The following is a 17,412-nucleotide window of genomic DNA, read 5'->3' on the forward strand; positions in this document are numbered from 1 at the left end:
GTAAGGGAGGGAAAGGAGCTTGGTTTCATTTTTTTAAATCGGACTGAAGATGAACGTTGAAAAACCAGGAGATGATTTCCAACCCTTTTTGCAAGGCAAAGCCCTCCGCTACTTCCGCCTCCGTGGTTTTTGTTTTAAATTCCTTTTTCTCTTCTAGGTGCTGACACTTCTCTCCATCCTCACATTCTTAAGAGTTTTATTGTGTTTTGTGGGGGTTTTGTTGTTGTTTAACTGTGTCACTACCTGCATTTGCCCCCATCCCCTACACACAGCGGAGTGAAGAGGTGGCGGGTGACTGGCACGTTCCACGACCAACCCAGCAGTCTCTGCCTCGCCCAGCGGCCCACGTTGGAGACGTTCATACAGTGGACAGGGAAGCCAAACGCCCTTCCGATTTCAGTGCACCAGTCCTTTTCCTCATTCACGAAGACGGGGAAATGCGGGTCTTCGCCCTGCTCGATGGAGTTCGACCTGGCCGTGATGGTCCTCACGTTGCTGAACTCGGCTCTACTCGGCCACGCTCCAGACACTCGCCGCTCCAGCTCATCAGTCCCAGTGGACACCAGCGGCCTGTTCAAACCAGGAAGGGTTCCCCAGAAGTAGTGGGCCGTGTGCAGCTGACACTTCTTTGGCATCAATCATCACAGGGTTTGACTCAAGAAATCACGAGATGTCCCTCTTGTCACTAACACCTACGGCCACCACATTCTCAAAGAGCCAAAAGGGGTGGTCACCTCCCTCCTTGGACCGGCCAGTGCCCTTGCAGAGTTCCTTGCAGGCAGGGTTGATGATCGAGAGGTCATCACAGGGACTGCCCCGATCACCAGATCGAATGGGTCCCATTCCTGGATATGCTGCTGCAGGACGCTGCCGACAAACCCAATGTCCATGATCTTCCCCTGGTGCGGCACCATGCCCATGTGACAGAGTCCTCGCACACCTCCGAGGGTCCACCTGAATGCCCAAGTCCTTCAGCACCAGGAGCCCTGTGGCAATCCCATCAAAGAGAGACAGCACCCAGATGGGCTTCCTCTTCTCGGCTGGTGCAGGTGGGTCAACCACCCAAAAGTCGTGGTTATTGGCGAAGAACATCTTGAGTCAAGAGGGCCAGCCGTCCCGCCGCTGCAGCAGCCCGTAGGTGCCCTTGTGCCCACACACAGCAGTTCCAGGAGTCTTTCTAAGAACTGCCTGGGCAGCCCCTGGCCCTACCGGGATCCACACGCTCCACGCACAAGCACCTGCGGCGGCTGTCCCCACACAAGCGCTCGTGCGCCCACAGCAGATGGCGCAGTGGGGCTGGCAGCCATCGTCATGGCGCTGGTGCGCTCCAAGAAGCAGTTCTTGCCATTTTGGCACATTCCTCCGATGAAGAGGGTGTTCCAGGGTGACGTTGAGGCTCCCATAAGAGATGCAAATATCCTCGATGTCCCAGCACCTGCACACCTCGTACACCAGTCACTCTCTTGTGCACTCATCAGTGATCTCCTTGCCCTTGGGCTTCTCTGTGGAGTTTTCGGGGCTTTTTGGTTGGTGGCATGGTGCATAGGCACCAGCCTCGAGTTCAACCCACACATCTGTGTAAACTTCTTTGTAGGGAGTCTTTTCTTCGGGTGGCTCCAGGCCCTTGGGGCCAGAGGGCTGGAACCCCCCGAGGGCCCATTTGATCATCTGTTTGATGATCTCCACGGCCTTGGCAGTGTCATTCTCATCGCTGTCATGGCATGTTGGTGACAGCTTCCCTGCGTGGCTGCTGGCCACCTGCAGGACTTCATAGATGGCTTTGCAGTACATGGGCTGCTTATTGTAGGTTGCCTTAATGGAACGCGCTACAAAACAAGTTCAGCAGCATCAGCTTCACAACACACACCGAGACCTTGCGGTCTCCAAACCACATGACCCAAAGGTGCCTTCAGCTGCTCGGCTCTGGCCAGTTATCCACCAAGACACAATGCGGCCGGCCACCAGGAAAAACCCCGCCATTTTCCCCACACCAGCTCCCCAGTGCCAAAGCCCCGGCCATCCTCGTACTCCGGCGCGTCGCCGGCTGCCTTGGTGGTGTTCTTGTCCTTGGCATCAGCCCCCACAGGCTCCGGCATGGTTGCCACAGTGGGAGTTGCTGGGTCAGTGGGTTGTTGTATGACAGGAGGGCTGGCGTCCTCCACCTCCTGAGCCTCCGGGGAGCCCTGGTTCTCTTCCACAGCATTCGTTACGGCAATGACCTTGGCGCTCTTCTCAGCCCGTAAGGCCAGGTGCAGCCCCTCTGCAGTCCAGCTCAGGTATTGACACTTTTAAATAAATGTCTTTTGAGACCACAGTTAATGTTTAGGGTTACCCCCTTTCTACTTTATCGATGCCTTCCTCATTCCTGAGACAGTCTGCTGATTTAAAAAGGTATCATTCCATTGTATTTATTTCTCTCCCTTGCCAAAAAGATTTTCTAATACTGCTTATATCAGCCAGGGAAATGCTCCAAGACACTACTTAGCTCTTGAACTGAGAAACATATTTTTCCCCTATTATTAAGTCCTAGTTTTTCATCAGTCAGATTTACCTTTTTCTTAGTATGATTTAGATTTGATAGCTGTTTCGTTCTGAGCTGGTTGCAGAGTTTATATTGAGATGGCTTTCAATACTCAGCAGGTTGTCTTCCTTTGTTTCTCTTTTATGTTGCATGTTGCTTTTGGTATCAGCCTGGCTCTTTGCCAGTATGTGACAGTTGCTTTGATGTCTTGTTTATTGGTAAACCTATCTTGATAAGTTTTTGAAAAATTCATCAAACTCAGTAAGTTTTCATAACCCATTTGGAATTATTCCTAATAAAATGATACAATAGTTAAAATAATAAGAATTAGGCCAGCAGGCCACACTCTTGTACCATGACCTCGGTAGGTGGACTCCACAAGGGCTGAATAAGAAAGAATTGGGGAAAGACGACTGCTAGAGGGAGGCCCCAGTCCTGCACCTGCCCTGATCTCTAAGTGACCCTGAGCTACACACATGCAGGTCCACCCCAAGTAGCCCAAATTAAAATCAAACAACCTGCAGGACCAGCAGTTAGTGTAATGGCTATGTCACTGGACTCCCATGTAGTTGACCATGGTTCAAGTCCTGGACCCAGCGGCTTAAACTCACACCAGGCGCGTGTGCGTGTGTGCCCAGGATCCCGAGAGGAGAATGGAGGAGAAGGCATTGTGATGTGGCCATCCCCCCTGGGGGGTGATTTCTTGCTTTCTGTCTCTCTGTCTCTTTCTGGTGAGCGCATGCATCCTATAGCAAGAACCTCTCCAAAAGAAAAAAAAACAAAGTTAAACAACCAGAACAGAATCCCAGCTAAATCCCACGTGGCCAACATCAGTGCGAATCCTGGCCCCAGCAGTTTGAGAAACACACTGGGCACATATGAGTGTGCATGCCCCAGGTCCACACAGGATGAGAATGGAGAAAGGGTTGTGACATGTCCACACTCCACTGGGGGATGCTTTCTCTCTCTCGTGAGCGCACACATGCTGGAGACCTGCTCCAGCCAGGGTGGGCTGAAGTTCGTAGAAAGGTGACGTGGGCGAGAAGAAATCAGGCAGAGACCTCGATGCCCTTCAGCATGTTCTCAGCTGACCACAGTCAGAGTCAGCTCGAGGCTGCAGCCTCAATGGCTAGGAAACATACATATTTATTATTGAAGGATTTTTACAGGAGTAGGAGGGGTGAGGGGAAGTAAAAGATTTTACTCTAAAAAGTAAAGTATTCAAAGCATAGGAACAATAATCATAAAACATGATTCTGTTTTGTTTAGGTATAAACAGTCACAATCCTCAGGGCGAGGGAGTCCATTTGTCTGGTGCATTCTCTCCTTGGATCTTGATTACCGGGAATGGTCTTTTGGGTGAGGGGGCTTTCAGGAATCTTGATAACTTCAGTCCCAGGCCAGCTTGAGAACTTCAGCCTCAGGCTAGCGTGGCAGCTGATTGCCGGATTACAAAGGTCTAGATGGAAATCCTATCTGGCTAAGTAAAGACAAGGTTAATATATATTAAAGTGGAATATCTATATTATCTCTGGGGTAAGCAGCTTAACGACTGACCTAAAGGTTATTGTGTACTTGTGACCCTCTCTCTACCTGCTGTTCTATACAATGGCTGTGGCTCAGGGGAGCGGCAATTTTTTCTTGTCCTGAGATCAGAGGTGACTCATGGCCTTTGTTTGGGGTATCAGAACCTCATGGATGAGCCCCTGAGCCTCTCCCAACTACTGAGGTCGTTTCACCAATTTAGTAGCTTTCCACTAACCCAAACCTTTCTAATGCTATCTATGTAATCCCCAGTAGAAGTGAGTGCAGCATTCTTTATTGACATTTTCCAGACAGGTGGGGTGAGTCTCATGGAAATAATTCCCGTTCAATTCCCGTTCACTGCCGTCAGGGATCTGCATTCCTTCAGGATTATTGTAAAAGTTACAGTAAGGCTGGGGGTGTTATTTTACCCTTATGGGGTACCAGGGTACTGTAACGACAGTAAAGCCCATGGCAGAGAGATTGAAAGCACAAACCAGTACAACAGCACAGTTGAAACCTTGAGCTCGTGGCTGCAGCTTCCAGTTCTTCTCAGCCAACCCTTGCTTAGACATGAGAGGCAGCTCCCCATGTTCTGCCCGTGTTGGCTGCATGGCTTCCACCACACACACCTCATGGGAATTAAAAAAAAAAAAAAGCTCCAGAGAAACATAACCGAACACAGTCTCAACAATGTACAACATTTAAAATCTCTAAGCTAAATACTGATTTATTAGACTTACAAAGAAACCATGTGATCCATACTTTTAAAATTAATTCTGCCAGAAGATGTACATGCTCGCCAGAGACATGGTTGGAGAAAAAAGTACCCTCGGTGGGTCATGGTCACACTGCAACCCTCCTTTCCACTTCTCCATCCCTTTAAGGTGTGGGGCATGCAGGCACACAGGCCTGACATGTTTCTCAAGCCTTGAGGGCTAGAATTCGAACATGGCTGGTCACATGGAATCCAGTTCCCTCAAAGACTAGGCCGTGGGGCTGGCTCATGACCTACACCAAATGGAAACACAGCCAGTGGATGCCGACTTCCAGGGCCAAGTAGGAGAGAGCAGGGCTTTCTTTTCTGTGATTATCACCACAGCATGTACACGCTCACAAGGGCACATGCCCCCGTAAGGCGTGATCACACCGTCCTTTTTCCTACATCTCCCCATTGTGGATGATTTGGGGACCCATGCACAACATCTGGTGTTTCTCAAGGTGCCAGGGCTAGGGCTCCGACCATGGTCAGCCATGTGGGATCCAGCTTTATTTTTTTTAGATTTTGCTATAGGGTGCATGTGTTCTCGAGGGAGACAGAGACCAGAAGAAGGAAAGTGAGAAAACACCCAACAAGGGTATAACCGTGCCACAATTCCTTCTCTGCCATCTCCTCTCAGGACTTTGTGCACCTACGCACACACACCTGGCATGATTTTCAAGCCACAGGGCCTGGGCTCGAACTGTGCAGCTGGCCATGTAGGAGTCTAGTCGCCTTTATCTCCACGCCATCTGCTGGCCCTGGGATCCGGCTTTCTAGGTGCAGGGATTAACTGCTGTGCTAGAGGGCCAGCCAGGCAAAGGCTGTAAAGCAGCAACCCTAACTATGCTCAAGGTATAAAGGATGTATGTTCCCAATACAGACAGGGAGTCCCAGAGGAGAAATACAAACTATAAAAAGGAATCAAGGGAAAGTATCTAAGTGAAAAAAATCTTATATAAAGGAACCAACCATAACAGTGCACAAAACAAGTCAAAGCATAAGGACTTCCTCAAGTAAGGGGAGCAGCTGAGATGCGCAGGGGTGGCAGCCCCGCCCACCCCACTAAATAGGAAAGCACTCAAAGATGGGCAGCGGGGGCCAGCAGGTGGCATGGTGGTTAAGGTGCTGGACACTCCCACATGGCTGACCACAGTTCGAGTCCTGGACCTGGCAGCTTGCTTTCTCAATATTTCTCTCTCTCTGGTCAAATCAAAATAAATGAATGAATAAAATAAATAATTATATATTAAAAAAAATAAAAGTTCAAAGACGGGCAGCAGAAACTCAAAGAAGAGCACGTAACCAGGGGTCAGCAAACACCTAACAAACATGGAGCAACTAACCAGGCAGTCAGCGTGTTCTAAGGACTCACGTGTGAACTATGTGCGCCGTCACAGCCTATGAGGCAGGGCAGGGGACGGCGAACTATATAGACCCATTCCAGCCCACATTTCTCCTGTCTTGTTTTTACTAGAGGCATATGTGCTCACTAGAGACAGAGACGGGGAGAGGAGAACAGCCCCCACAGGGAATAGCCACGCCACAATCCCTACTCCCCCCCGCCTCTTTTTGGGATTTTGAGCACACATGCATACACGCCCAGCATGTGTTTCAAGCTACAAGGGCCGGGGCCAGGGTTCAGGTCACATAGTTGACCTTGTGGGATCTGACTACAATAACCAGGTCAGGGAGCCAGACCCACCCACTGCCCCCGCTTTTTTTTAAGAGAGATTTTTGCTAGAGAGTACATGCACTCACTGAAGAAACTACACCAAATGGAAACACAGCCAGTGGATGCCGACTTCCAGGGCCAAGTAGGAGAGAGCAGGGCTTTCTTTTCTGTGATTATCACCACAGCATGTACACGCTCACAAGGGCACATGCCCCCGTAAGGCGTGATCACACCGTCCTTTTTCCTACATCTCCCCATTGTGGATGATTTGGGGACCCATGCACAACATCTGGTGTTTCTCAAGGTGCCAGGGCTAGGGCTCCGACCATGGTCAGCCATGTGGGATCCAGCTTTATTTTTTTTAGATTTTGCTATAGGGTGCATGTGTTCTCGAGGGAGACAGAGACCAGAAGAAGGAAAGTGAGAAAACACCCAACAAGGGTATAACCGTGCCACAATTCCTTCTCTGCCATCTCCTCTCAGGACTTTGTGCACCTACGCACACACACCTGGCATGATTTTCAAGCCACAGGGCCTGGGCTCGAACTGTGCAGCTGGCCATGTAGGAGTCTAGTCGCCTTTATCTCCACGCCATCTGCTGGCCCTGGGATCCGGCTTTCTAGGTGCAGGGATTAACTGCTGTGCTAGAGGGCCAGCCAGGCAAAGGCTGTAAAGCAGCAACCCTAACTATGCTCAAGGTATAAAGGATGTATGTTCCCAATACAGACAGGGAGTCCCAGAGGAGAAATACAAACTATAAAAAGGAATCAAGGGAAAGTATCTAAGTGAAAAAAATCTTATATAAAGGAACCAACCATAACAGTGCACAAAACAAGTCAAAGCATAAGGACTTCCTCAAGTAAGGGGAGCAGCTGAGATGCGCAGGGGTGGCAGCCCCGCCCACCCCACTAAATAGGAAAGCACTCAAAGATGGGCAGCGGGGGCCAGCAGGTGGCATGGTGGTTAAGGTGCTGGACACTCCCACATGGCTGACCACAGTTCGAGTCCTGGACCTGGCAGCTTGCTTTCTCAATATTTCTCTCTCTCTGGTCAAATCAAAATAAATGAATGAATAAAATAAATAATTATATATTAAAAAAAATAAAAGTTCAAAGACGGGCAGCAGAAACTCAAAGAAGAGCACGTAACCAGGGGTCAGCAAACACCTAACAAACATGGAGCAACTAACCAGGCAGTCAGCGTGTTCTAAGGACTCACGTGTGAACTATGTGCGCCGTCACAGCCTATGAGGCAGGGCAGGGGACGGCGAACTATATAGACCCATTCCAGCCCACATTTCTCCTGTCTTGTTTTTACTAGAGGCATATGTGCTCACTAGAGACAGAGACGGGGAGAGGAGAACAGCCCCCACAGGGAATAGCCACGCCACAATCCCTACTCCCCCCCGCCTCTTTTTGGGATTTTGAGCACACATGCATACACGCCCAGCATGTGTTTCAAGCTACAAGGGCCGGGGCCAGGGTTCAGGTCACATAGTTGACCTTGTGGGATCTGACTACAATAACCAGGTCAGGGAGCCAGACCCACCCACTGCCCCCGCTTTTTTTTAAGAGAGATTTTTGCTAGAGAGTACATGCACTCACTGAAGAAAGAGACAGACAGACAGAAAGTGAGAAATCACGCTGGGGGACAGCCACACCACAGTCCCTTCCATTTCATTCTCTCCGGATCTTGGGCACACACATGCACGCAGCCAGCCTGAGTTTTAAGCCGCCAGGTCTGGGACTCCAACCATGGTTGGTTATATGGAGTCTAGCAACGTAACCAATACTCCATCTACTGGTCCCCCAGCCCACGGTTTTTAAAACTCATCAGCTGGGGTCAACAAGGCGGCACAGTGGTAAAGATGCTGGACTCCCACATGGCCAGTCACAGTTCAAGTCCTGGACCTGGCGGCTTCAAAATCATTCCAGGCACCTGTGCGTGTGTGACTAATATCCCAGGACAAAGGAGCAGGGGCTGCCATGTGGCAATCATCCCTGGGGGTGACTTCTCACTTTCCCTGTCTCTCTCCAGTAAGGACACATGCCCTATGGCAGAAACCTTAAAAGAAAAACTATCAGCTAAGAATGGTTTGTCCATTTTCCTTATTTTCTTTTTTATACATTTAATCACTATACATCACTTTGCTTATAAGCTGAATATGGTTGGGAATATTTCTTTTTTAAAAATTACTTAATTTATTTATTCATTTTATTTTATTTTGACCAGAAAGAGAGAGAAAGTGAGAAAGCCAGCCATCAGGTCTGGGACTCAAAACTGTGGTTGGCCATGTGGGAATGTCCAGCGCCTTAACCACTACGCCACCTGCTGGCCCCCAAGAATATTTCTTTTTAGAAAGAAATTATTTTCTTTAATTTTGTTTATTGATTTGTTTTTAGAGGTTTTAGCCTTAGGATGCGTGCACTCACTGGAGAGGGAGGCGACACAGTGAGAGGGGAAAGTGAGAAACCGCTTCCCAGGGGGATGACCACACCACACCCCCTTCTCCATTCACCTGTCGGGATCTTGGGCACGTGTGCGCATGTGCCCAGCGTGAGTTTCAAGCCACCAGGTCCAGGACTGGAACCACAGTTGGCCATGTGGGAGTCCAGCAACACAACCACTATGCTATATGCTGGCCCCTATTTATTTACTTTCATTTGTTTTTAATTTGACGAGAGAAAGGAGAGAGAGAAGATAGAAGGAAAGCGAGACAGCAAGCTGCCAGGTCTGGGACTTGAACCATGGTCAGCCATGTGGGAGTCCACTGCCCTTAACCAGCACGCCACCTGCCGGCCCCGCTACATATGTATTTTAATTTGACCAGAGAGGGATAGAATGAGAGAGAGAAAGAGAGAGGGAAAGTGAGAAAACCAGCAGCAGGTCTAGGACTTGAACCACAGTCAGCCATGTGGGAGTCCAGCACCCTTAACCACGTCACCAACTGCTGGCCCCAGGAATATTTTTTTTAATTGTGTAACACTGGGGCCAGCAAATGGCATAGCGATTATGTATGACCTACTGCAATCTGAGTCTCAGACCCAGTGGCTTGAAAATCACACTGGGTGCATGTGTGCCAAGATCTCGGAAGAATGGAAAAGGGATTGTGGAATGGCCGTCCCCCCAAGGGGTCATTTTTCACTTTCCCTTTCACTGTCTCTCTCCAGTGAACGCACACACCCAAAAGCAAAAAGTTATTTAAAAAAAAAGAAAAAATTGTGGGGCTGGCAGGTGGCATGGTGGCTAAAGGTGCTGGACTCCCACATGGTCGACCATGGTTCAAATCTCAGATGTGGTAGCTTGCTTTCTTACTTTCCCTCTCTCTGTCTCCCTCTGGTCAAACAGGAAAATAACAATAATAAATAAAGTTAAATAATTCTTTTTTAAAAAGCTTGCAGGCAGGTTGTTAACACTTCTTGGACCTATTTATATTTTAGTAGTCAGTTTGTGGGTCACTGTAATTTGGGTCCTGCTATCTATTTCTCCAGGCATTTAAACACTAGAAGGCAGGGGCCAGCAGGTGGCGTGGTGATTAAGGTGCAGGACTCCCACATGGCCAACCACAGTTCAAGACCTGGAACTGACAGCTTGCTTTCTTACTTTCTCTTTCTCTGTGTCTCTCTCTGGTGAGTGCATGTGTCCTATAGCAAGTTTGAAAAAATAATAAGTAAAATTAAATAATTATTTGAGAGGACAGTAGGTGGCATGATGGCTAAGGCACTGAACTCCCACATGGCCAACTGTGGTTTAAGTCTCAGACCTGGCAGTTTGACTTCTCACTTTCCCTCTCTTTCTCTCTCTGGTCAAATTAAACAGTAAATGAATTAATTAATTAATGACTTGAAAAAAATTCATTGAAAATTTTAAATTAAATAATTATTTTAAAAACACTGAGAGGACCAGCAGATGGTGCAATGGTTACATTACTGGACTCCCACATGGCTGACCACGGTTCGAGTCCCAGACCTAGCAGCTTGAAACTCATACTGGGTGGGTGTGTGTGCATGAGTGTCCAAAATCCCGAGAGGAGAATGGAGAATGGATTGCAGCATGGCCATCCCCTCTGGGGAGTGATTTCTCATTTTCTGTCTCCCTCTCTCTGTCTCTCTACCAAGCACACATGCCAAGTAGCAAGAAAACTCTTAAAAAAAAAAAGAAAAAAGAAACACTGAGAAGGCAGTATTAGACTTTCCATTTTAATTAAATATTCAGAATAACTTTAAATGCACTCACAATAAACACTTAGGATATTCGAGAGTTGGCTGGGGGCGGGGGCCAGCTGGTAACACAGTGTCTGAAGTGCTAGACCCCACATGGCCGACCGCGGTTCAACTCCCGGACCTGACGGCTTAGAACTCACACTGGTTGCGTGTGCGTGCGTGCCCAGGGTGCCAGGAAGCGTAGAGAGGGGACTGAGGTGCAGCAGTTCTCCCCGGAGGTGATTCCTCACTTTCCCTCTTGCCGTCTCTCTGTCTCTCTCCGACAAGCACAAGCACCCTATGGCAAGAATCTTAGCAAAAATAAGCAAACAAAGAGCTGGCTGCAGGTAGACGGCCATCGGTTGTCCAGGAAGGGTAAAGGGTGGACCAGCGGGCCCTTACACAGGAGGGTGCGAGCCTCCTTCCTGCAGGGCTTGGACATTAACAACGTGACTGACTGTGACTGGCAGATGACTACATTTATTTTTTTTAAGAATTACTTTATTTATCACCATTATTTTTTTATTTTTTAAAGAATTATTTTTTATTTAACTTTATTTATTTATTTATTTGTTTTCATTTGACCAGAGAAGGACAGAGTGAGAAAGAGAGAAAGCAAGCTACCAGGTCTGGGACTTGAACTGCAGTCAGCCATGTGAGAGTCCAGCACCCTTAACTGCCACACCACCTGCTGGACCCCACCATTATTATTTTCTACAGGGCATGTGCTCTCACCAGAGAAAGAGAGAGAGAGGATTAGACTGACACACTGGCCTTCTACGCCAAAAGGGTTCCTTTCCCCTATACCAGCAAATACCCTAAAAACACTCCCACACCCCAGCAGGGTGCTCCAGCCTGGCCTAGTCCCTCCAGCGGTGTCCACACTGAGGGCTGCAGCACTTGTAGAAGGTGGTCATCGGCTCATCCGCAGAGCGGGTCTGAAGCTGCATGAAGTAGGCACGAGGGTGCTCACATTTGGGGCACGGCTCTGCAAGGGAAAAACCAACAAATGACTACAGGATACAAAACGACACCCTGACGCTCGTCGTGTTCGCTCCAACACTGGGTTGAGGCGGTGGAAACTCTGTTCCTCTGTCTCCCTTGCCAAGGGTAACCCTACAAACCAGCAGTGTCATTCTCACTGTGCTCTAATACTGGGGAACCGAAACCTGTGGCCATCTCCTTGGGTCTCGCTTTTCTTCTCAAATCTGGCTGAAGACCAGCTGGAAACATAACACGGAAGGCGACCACCTCAATTCACTTGTGCTGCTGTGATACAATACCCGAGACAGGGCACTGGGTGGAGGCTCAGATGGTTCTGCAATAAACAGTGGGGAAGCCTATGCTGCTATGAATGGTGTATTACAGTGATTCTGGTGAGGGGTCAGAGAGTTGTAAGGAAAGCCCAGTCTTCTTAGAGATTAGGTAAGTAGCTGTGAATAGAACGTTGTTAGAAATATGGACAGCAAGGACCAGCAGTTGGTGTAATGGCTATGTCGCTGGACTCCCATGTAGTCGACTGCGGTTCGAGTCCCAGACCCGGTGGTTTAAACTCACACCGGGTGCATGTGCGTGCGTGCCCAAGATCTCAAGAGGAGAATGGAGAAGGGATTGTCTGGCCGCGGGGGGGGGGGGGAGATGATTTCTCACTCTCTGTTCTCTGTCTCTGTCTTTCTGGCGAACACACGCGCCTTATAGCAAAAAGCTCTCCAAAAAGGAAAAAAAAAAGAGAAAGAAATATAGACGGCAAAGATTACCCCGGTCAGCCCCACACAGAGGTAAATAACGACTCTCAAGTTTTCAGGTCTCTCCATCTCTACGTTTCCTGCCCTCCCCTGGGTCCACCTTCACTGCTGTGAAGACCCCAGCCTGGGGCCCCCACTTCCTGACCATAGGCATTAGTAAGGTAGGCAAAAATCCCTCTCTATCCTGTTATTTTCTATCATCTTTTCTAGCTACTTTTAAAAAGAATTATTTTATTGGGAACCAGCAGTTAGCGTAATGGCTATGTCGCTGGACTCCCACGTAGTCGACCGCAGTTCGCATCCTGGACCTGGTGGCTTAAAACTCACGCCGGGCACGTGTGCGTGCATGCCCAAGATCCCGAGAGGAGAATGGAGGAGAAGGGATTGCGGCGTGACCATCCCCCCACTGGGGGGTGATTTCTCGCTTTCTGTCTCTATGTCTCTCTCTGTCTGTCTGGTGAGTGCACGTGCCCTAGAGCAATAAAACCTCTCCAAAAAAAAAAAAGAATTATTTTATTTAATTTTATTCATTCATTCATTCATTTCAATTTGACCAGAGAGGGACAGCACAAGAGAGAAAGAGAAGGAAAGCGAGAAAGCAAGCTGCCAGGTCCAGGACATGAACTGCGGTCGGTCATGTGGGGGTCCAGCATACACCCAACCACCACCCTGCAGGCCCCTCTAACTTTAAAAAAAAAAAAAAAAAACAGCTTTCCTTCCTCCTCTGCCTTTCTCTTATTGTCTCTCCTTTCCTTCTGTCCTCACAAAGGACAGAACAGTTTCAGTTTCAGACACCTCCATCTCTGCCTCTCCAGCCTGAAAAGAGTATTATACCAAAAATACTAAAGACAGAAATAAGAGAACAATAAAACAATCGAGAATATGGTCAACTTAATGTTAGGGACAAGCCTGGAAATTTCGATAATAACGTTAATGTTAATGAATTAAATTCTCCAATAGAGACACAGACTGGCTGAATGGATAAAACCATCAGAAACCCTCATTTGCTGCCTACAGGAAACCCATCTCATGGATAAAGACATACGTAGACTAAAAGTAAAGGGCTGGAAAAAGATATTCCATGCAAATGGAAACCGGAAAAGAGTGGGAGTAGCTATACTGATTTCAGACAAAATAGACTTTAAGGCAAAAAACGTAAGAGACAAAGAAGGGCATTATATAGTGTAAAGGGGCTAATTCTCCAGGAAGATCTAACGCTCATAAATGCACCCAATCCGGGAGGCACCCAGATCCATGAAGGAAGGAGCTAGACCTGAAAGGAGAGACCGTAACACTGTGACAGGGAGATCTCAGCGCCCACTATCTCCTTCAGACAGGTCAACGAGACAGAAAATAAGCAGAGATATAGGACCTAAGTGATACCATAGATCAGACAAGACCTGACAGACATCTATAGAGCTTTCCACCCAAAATCACAAAATATACATTTTTCTCAGCTCTATATGGTACCTTCTCAAAGACTACCATGGGGCACAGAGCCAGTCTCTATAGACTCAAAGGCGTAGAAACTATATCCAGCATCTTCTGACCATGATGGAATTAAACTTGATATTAATTTCAGGAAAAACCTTAGAAAAACACAAATATATGTAAACTAAATAACCTACTCCTGAATGACTACATGACTACCAAATAGATTAAGGAGGAGATCAAAAGATTCGTGGAAATAAATGATGATATACAACTTTCCATAATCCATGGGAGACCACAAAAGCAGTCATAAGAGGGAAGTTCACAGCAATTAGTGGGCATAAAAAAAAAAAAAAAAGGTGGCAGGACCAGCAGTTGGCATAATGGCTATGTCGCTGGACTCCCATGTAGTCAACCACGGTTCAAGTCCTGGACCCGGTGGCTTAAACTCACACTGGGCACGTGTGCGTGCGTGCCCAAGATCCCAAGAGGAGAAGAGAGGAGAAGGGATTGCGGTGTGGCCATTCCCCCTGGGGGGGGATTTCTCACTTTCTCTCTTTCTCTTTGTCTGGTGAGTGCACGTGCCCTAAAGCAAAAAACTCTCCAAAAAAAAAAAAAGTGGCAAAATGACAGCCTTAAGTCAGGCCTCAGGGAATTGAAAAACGACAACAAAAATATATAAAAAAAAAAAATGCTAGTAGGAAGGAAATAATAAAGATTCAAGCAGAAATAAATGAAATATAAAATAAACTATACAGAAAATAAATTAAGGCAAAAGCTGGTTATTTGAAAAGATACATAAGATTGACACACCATTAGCTACACTAATTAAGAAGAAAAGAGAAAGGAGCCAGATAAATCAAATTTGCAATGAAACAGGCAATATTACAACAGATATAATAAAAATTCAAAGTATCATTAGAGGATACAATGAGTGGCTATACGCCAACAAACAAGAAAACTTGGATGAGATGGACAAATTCCTAGACACATATAATCTCCCAAGATTGACTCAGAAGGACACAGAAAGTCTTAATAGACACAAAAAGTGTAAGATACTGGGACCAGCAGGTGGCGTGGTGGTTGAGGTGCTGGACACTCCCATATGGCTGACCACAGGTCAAGTCCCAGACCTGGTGGCTGGGTTTTTCACTTTCTCTCATTCTGTCTGTCTCTCTCTCTGGTCAAATTAAAATAAATTCATGAATAAATGAAAATTTAAGTAAATAATTATTTTAAAAGAAAAAGAATAGTAAAAAGTAAAATAAAAACCTTATTAAAAAAAAAAAAAAAAAACAGTGTAAGATACCTAGCCATTTATGACATACTTACAGCTAATATTATACTAAATGGGGAGAAGCTAAAAGCTTTTCCACTAAAAACCGGTACAAGACAAGGCTGCCCACTTTCTCTGCTCCTATTCAATATACTACTGTAAGTTTTAGCCAATGCGATCAGACAAGAGAAAGAAATAAAAAGCATTCCAAAAGGGAAAGAAGAGCTCAAATGATCTCTTTTTGCTGCTGATATGATTGTATACATAGAAGAACTAATAGTATCCACAAAAAAATTCTTGAAGTAATAAATGCGTACAATAAATTGACTCAGTAGAAAATTAACTTACAAAAATCTATAGCATTTCTACATACAAACAGCAAGCAGACAGAGACAGAACTGAAGAATGCAATTCCATTTACCATAGCCACAAGAAGTCTAAGATATTTAGAAAAAAAACTAACCAAGGAAGTCAAAGACCTCTATAAGGAAAACTATGAAAATCTTTAAAAAGAAATTAAAAATGACACAAAGAAGTAAAGGACATCCCATGTTCCTGGACTGGGAGAATCAATATAATCAAAATGACAATCCTACCCAAATTAATCTATATATTGAATGCAATCCCTATACAATTACAAGATACATTCTTCATAGATCTAGAAAAGGCAATCATAGAATTCATCAGGAACCATAAAAGACTCCATCTCCATATTGCCAAAGCAATCCTATGCAAAAAAGAGTGGAGTGGGTGGCATCTCACTTCCTGACCCCAAAATATATTACTACAAAGCTGTGATCATCAAAACAGCATGGTATTGGGACCAGCAGATGGCGTAATGGCTATGTAGCTGGACTCCTATGTAGTCGAACACAGTTCGAGTTCCAGAACCAGTGGCTTAAACTCACACCAGATGAGTGTGTATGCGTGCCCAAGATCCCAAGAAGAGAATGGAGAGGAGAAAGGATTGCGGTGTGGCCATACTCCCAGAGGGTGATTACTCGCTCTCGCTCTCTCTCTCTTTCTGGCAAGTGCATGCGCCCTATAACAAAAACCTCTCCCAAAAAAAAGCATGGTAGTGGTATAAAAGCAGACGTGAGGATCAGTGACACAGCAGGAACCCCAGAAGCTTACAGCCAACTACCTTTGACAAAGGGGACCAGACAGTCCAGTGGGAAAAGGAAAACATCTTTAGCAAATGATGCTGGAGAAAATGGGTATCCACCTACAGAAAGATGACTCTGAACTCTTATCTGTCACCACTAACAAAAATCAACTCAAAGTGGATCAAAGATCTAAATCTAAGATTTCAAACTATAAAACTACTGGTGAAAAACACTGGGGAAACTCTGAGAGACACTGGAATATGTAAAGACTTCTTAAGCAAGACCCTCAAAACACAGGCAGTAATCCCCAAAACAGACAGATGAGATTACATCAGATTAAGAAGCTTCTGCACAGTAAAGGATAAGGTAATTAATGTGAATTGATAACCCTCAGAATGGGAGAAAAATTTTGTTAACTATGCCTCAGATAAGGGACTGATAACCAGAATACAGTGGGAACTCAAGCAGCTTACCCAGAAGAAAATGATTAATCCAATTTAAAAAATGGGAGAATGAGCTGAATAAACAACTAAAGAAGACATATGAATAGCCAAAAAGCACATGAAAAAATGTCTAACACCCTCATCATAAGGGAGATGCAGATCAAAAGTACAAGGAGATACTAGCTAACCCCAGTCAGAATGGTGAAGATTAACAAAACAAAATGACAAGTGCTGGCAGGGATGTGGTGAAAGGGGACTCTCCTACGTTGTTGGTGGGATTGTAAATTGGTCCAGCCACTGTGGAGAACATGGAGATCCCTCAAAGACCTTCAAATAGAACTACGATATGATCCAGCAAGTCCAATCCCTTCTCCATTCTCCTCTCGGGATCTTGGGCATGCACGCACATGTGCTCAGTGTGAGTTTACGCCACCGGGTCCAGGACTCACCGCGGTTGACTACGTGGGAGCTCAGCAACATAGCCATTACACTAACTGCTGGTCCCTAAAGAATTATTATTTAGGAGCCAGCAGGTGGCATGGTGGTTAAGAGTACTGGACTCCCACATGGCCGACCACAGTTCGAATCTTGGACTTGGTGGCATCCTTTCTTACTTTCTCTATCTCTCCCCCTCCCTCTCTGGTTAAATTAAAATAAAACAAATGAATAAAGTCAAATAAAAATAATTCTTTTTTAAAAAGAATTATTTATTTAATTTCATTTACTCAT

At 46.3% G+C, this 17,412-nt stretch overlaps 1 protein-coding gene and 1 pseudogene across 1 annotated transcript in view; both read right to left on the reverse strand.

Moving 5' to 3' along the window:
• Positions 1-239: 239 nt before the first annotated feature.
• Positions 240-2,673, reverse strand: LOC102500667 (DNA (cytosine-5)-methyltransferase 3A pseudogene; annotated as a pseudogene).
• Positions 2,674-11,321: 8,648 nt separating this feature from the next.
• The window catches only part of POLR3K (RNA polymerase III subunit K), an 11,504-nt gene continuing 5,413 nt past the window's right edge, over positions 11,322-17,412 (reverse strand). The window contains exon 3 of the mRNA XM_006146333.3: positions 11,322-11,670. Within this exon, the coding sequence (XP_006146395.1) occupies positions 11,543-11,670 (128 nt within the window). The 3' untranslated portion in view covers positions 11,322-11,542. The remainder of the gene's footprint in view (positions 11,671-17,412) is intronic.

This window comes from Tupaia chinensis, unplaced genomic scaffold (genome assembly GCF_000334495.1).
Source record: "Tupaia chinensis unplaced genomic scaffold, TupChi_1.0 Scaffold000178_1, whole genome shotgun sequence".
In the NCBI taxonomy this organism is placed as follows: domain Eukaryota; kingdom Metazoa; phylum Chordata; class Mammalia; order Scandentia; family Tupaiidae; genus Tupaia; species Tupaia belangeri.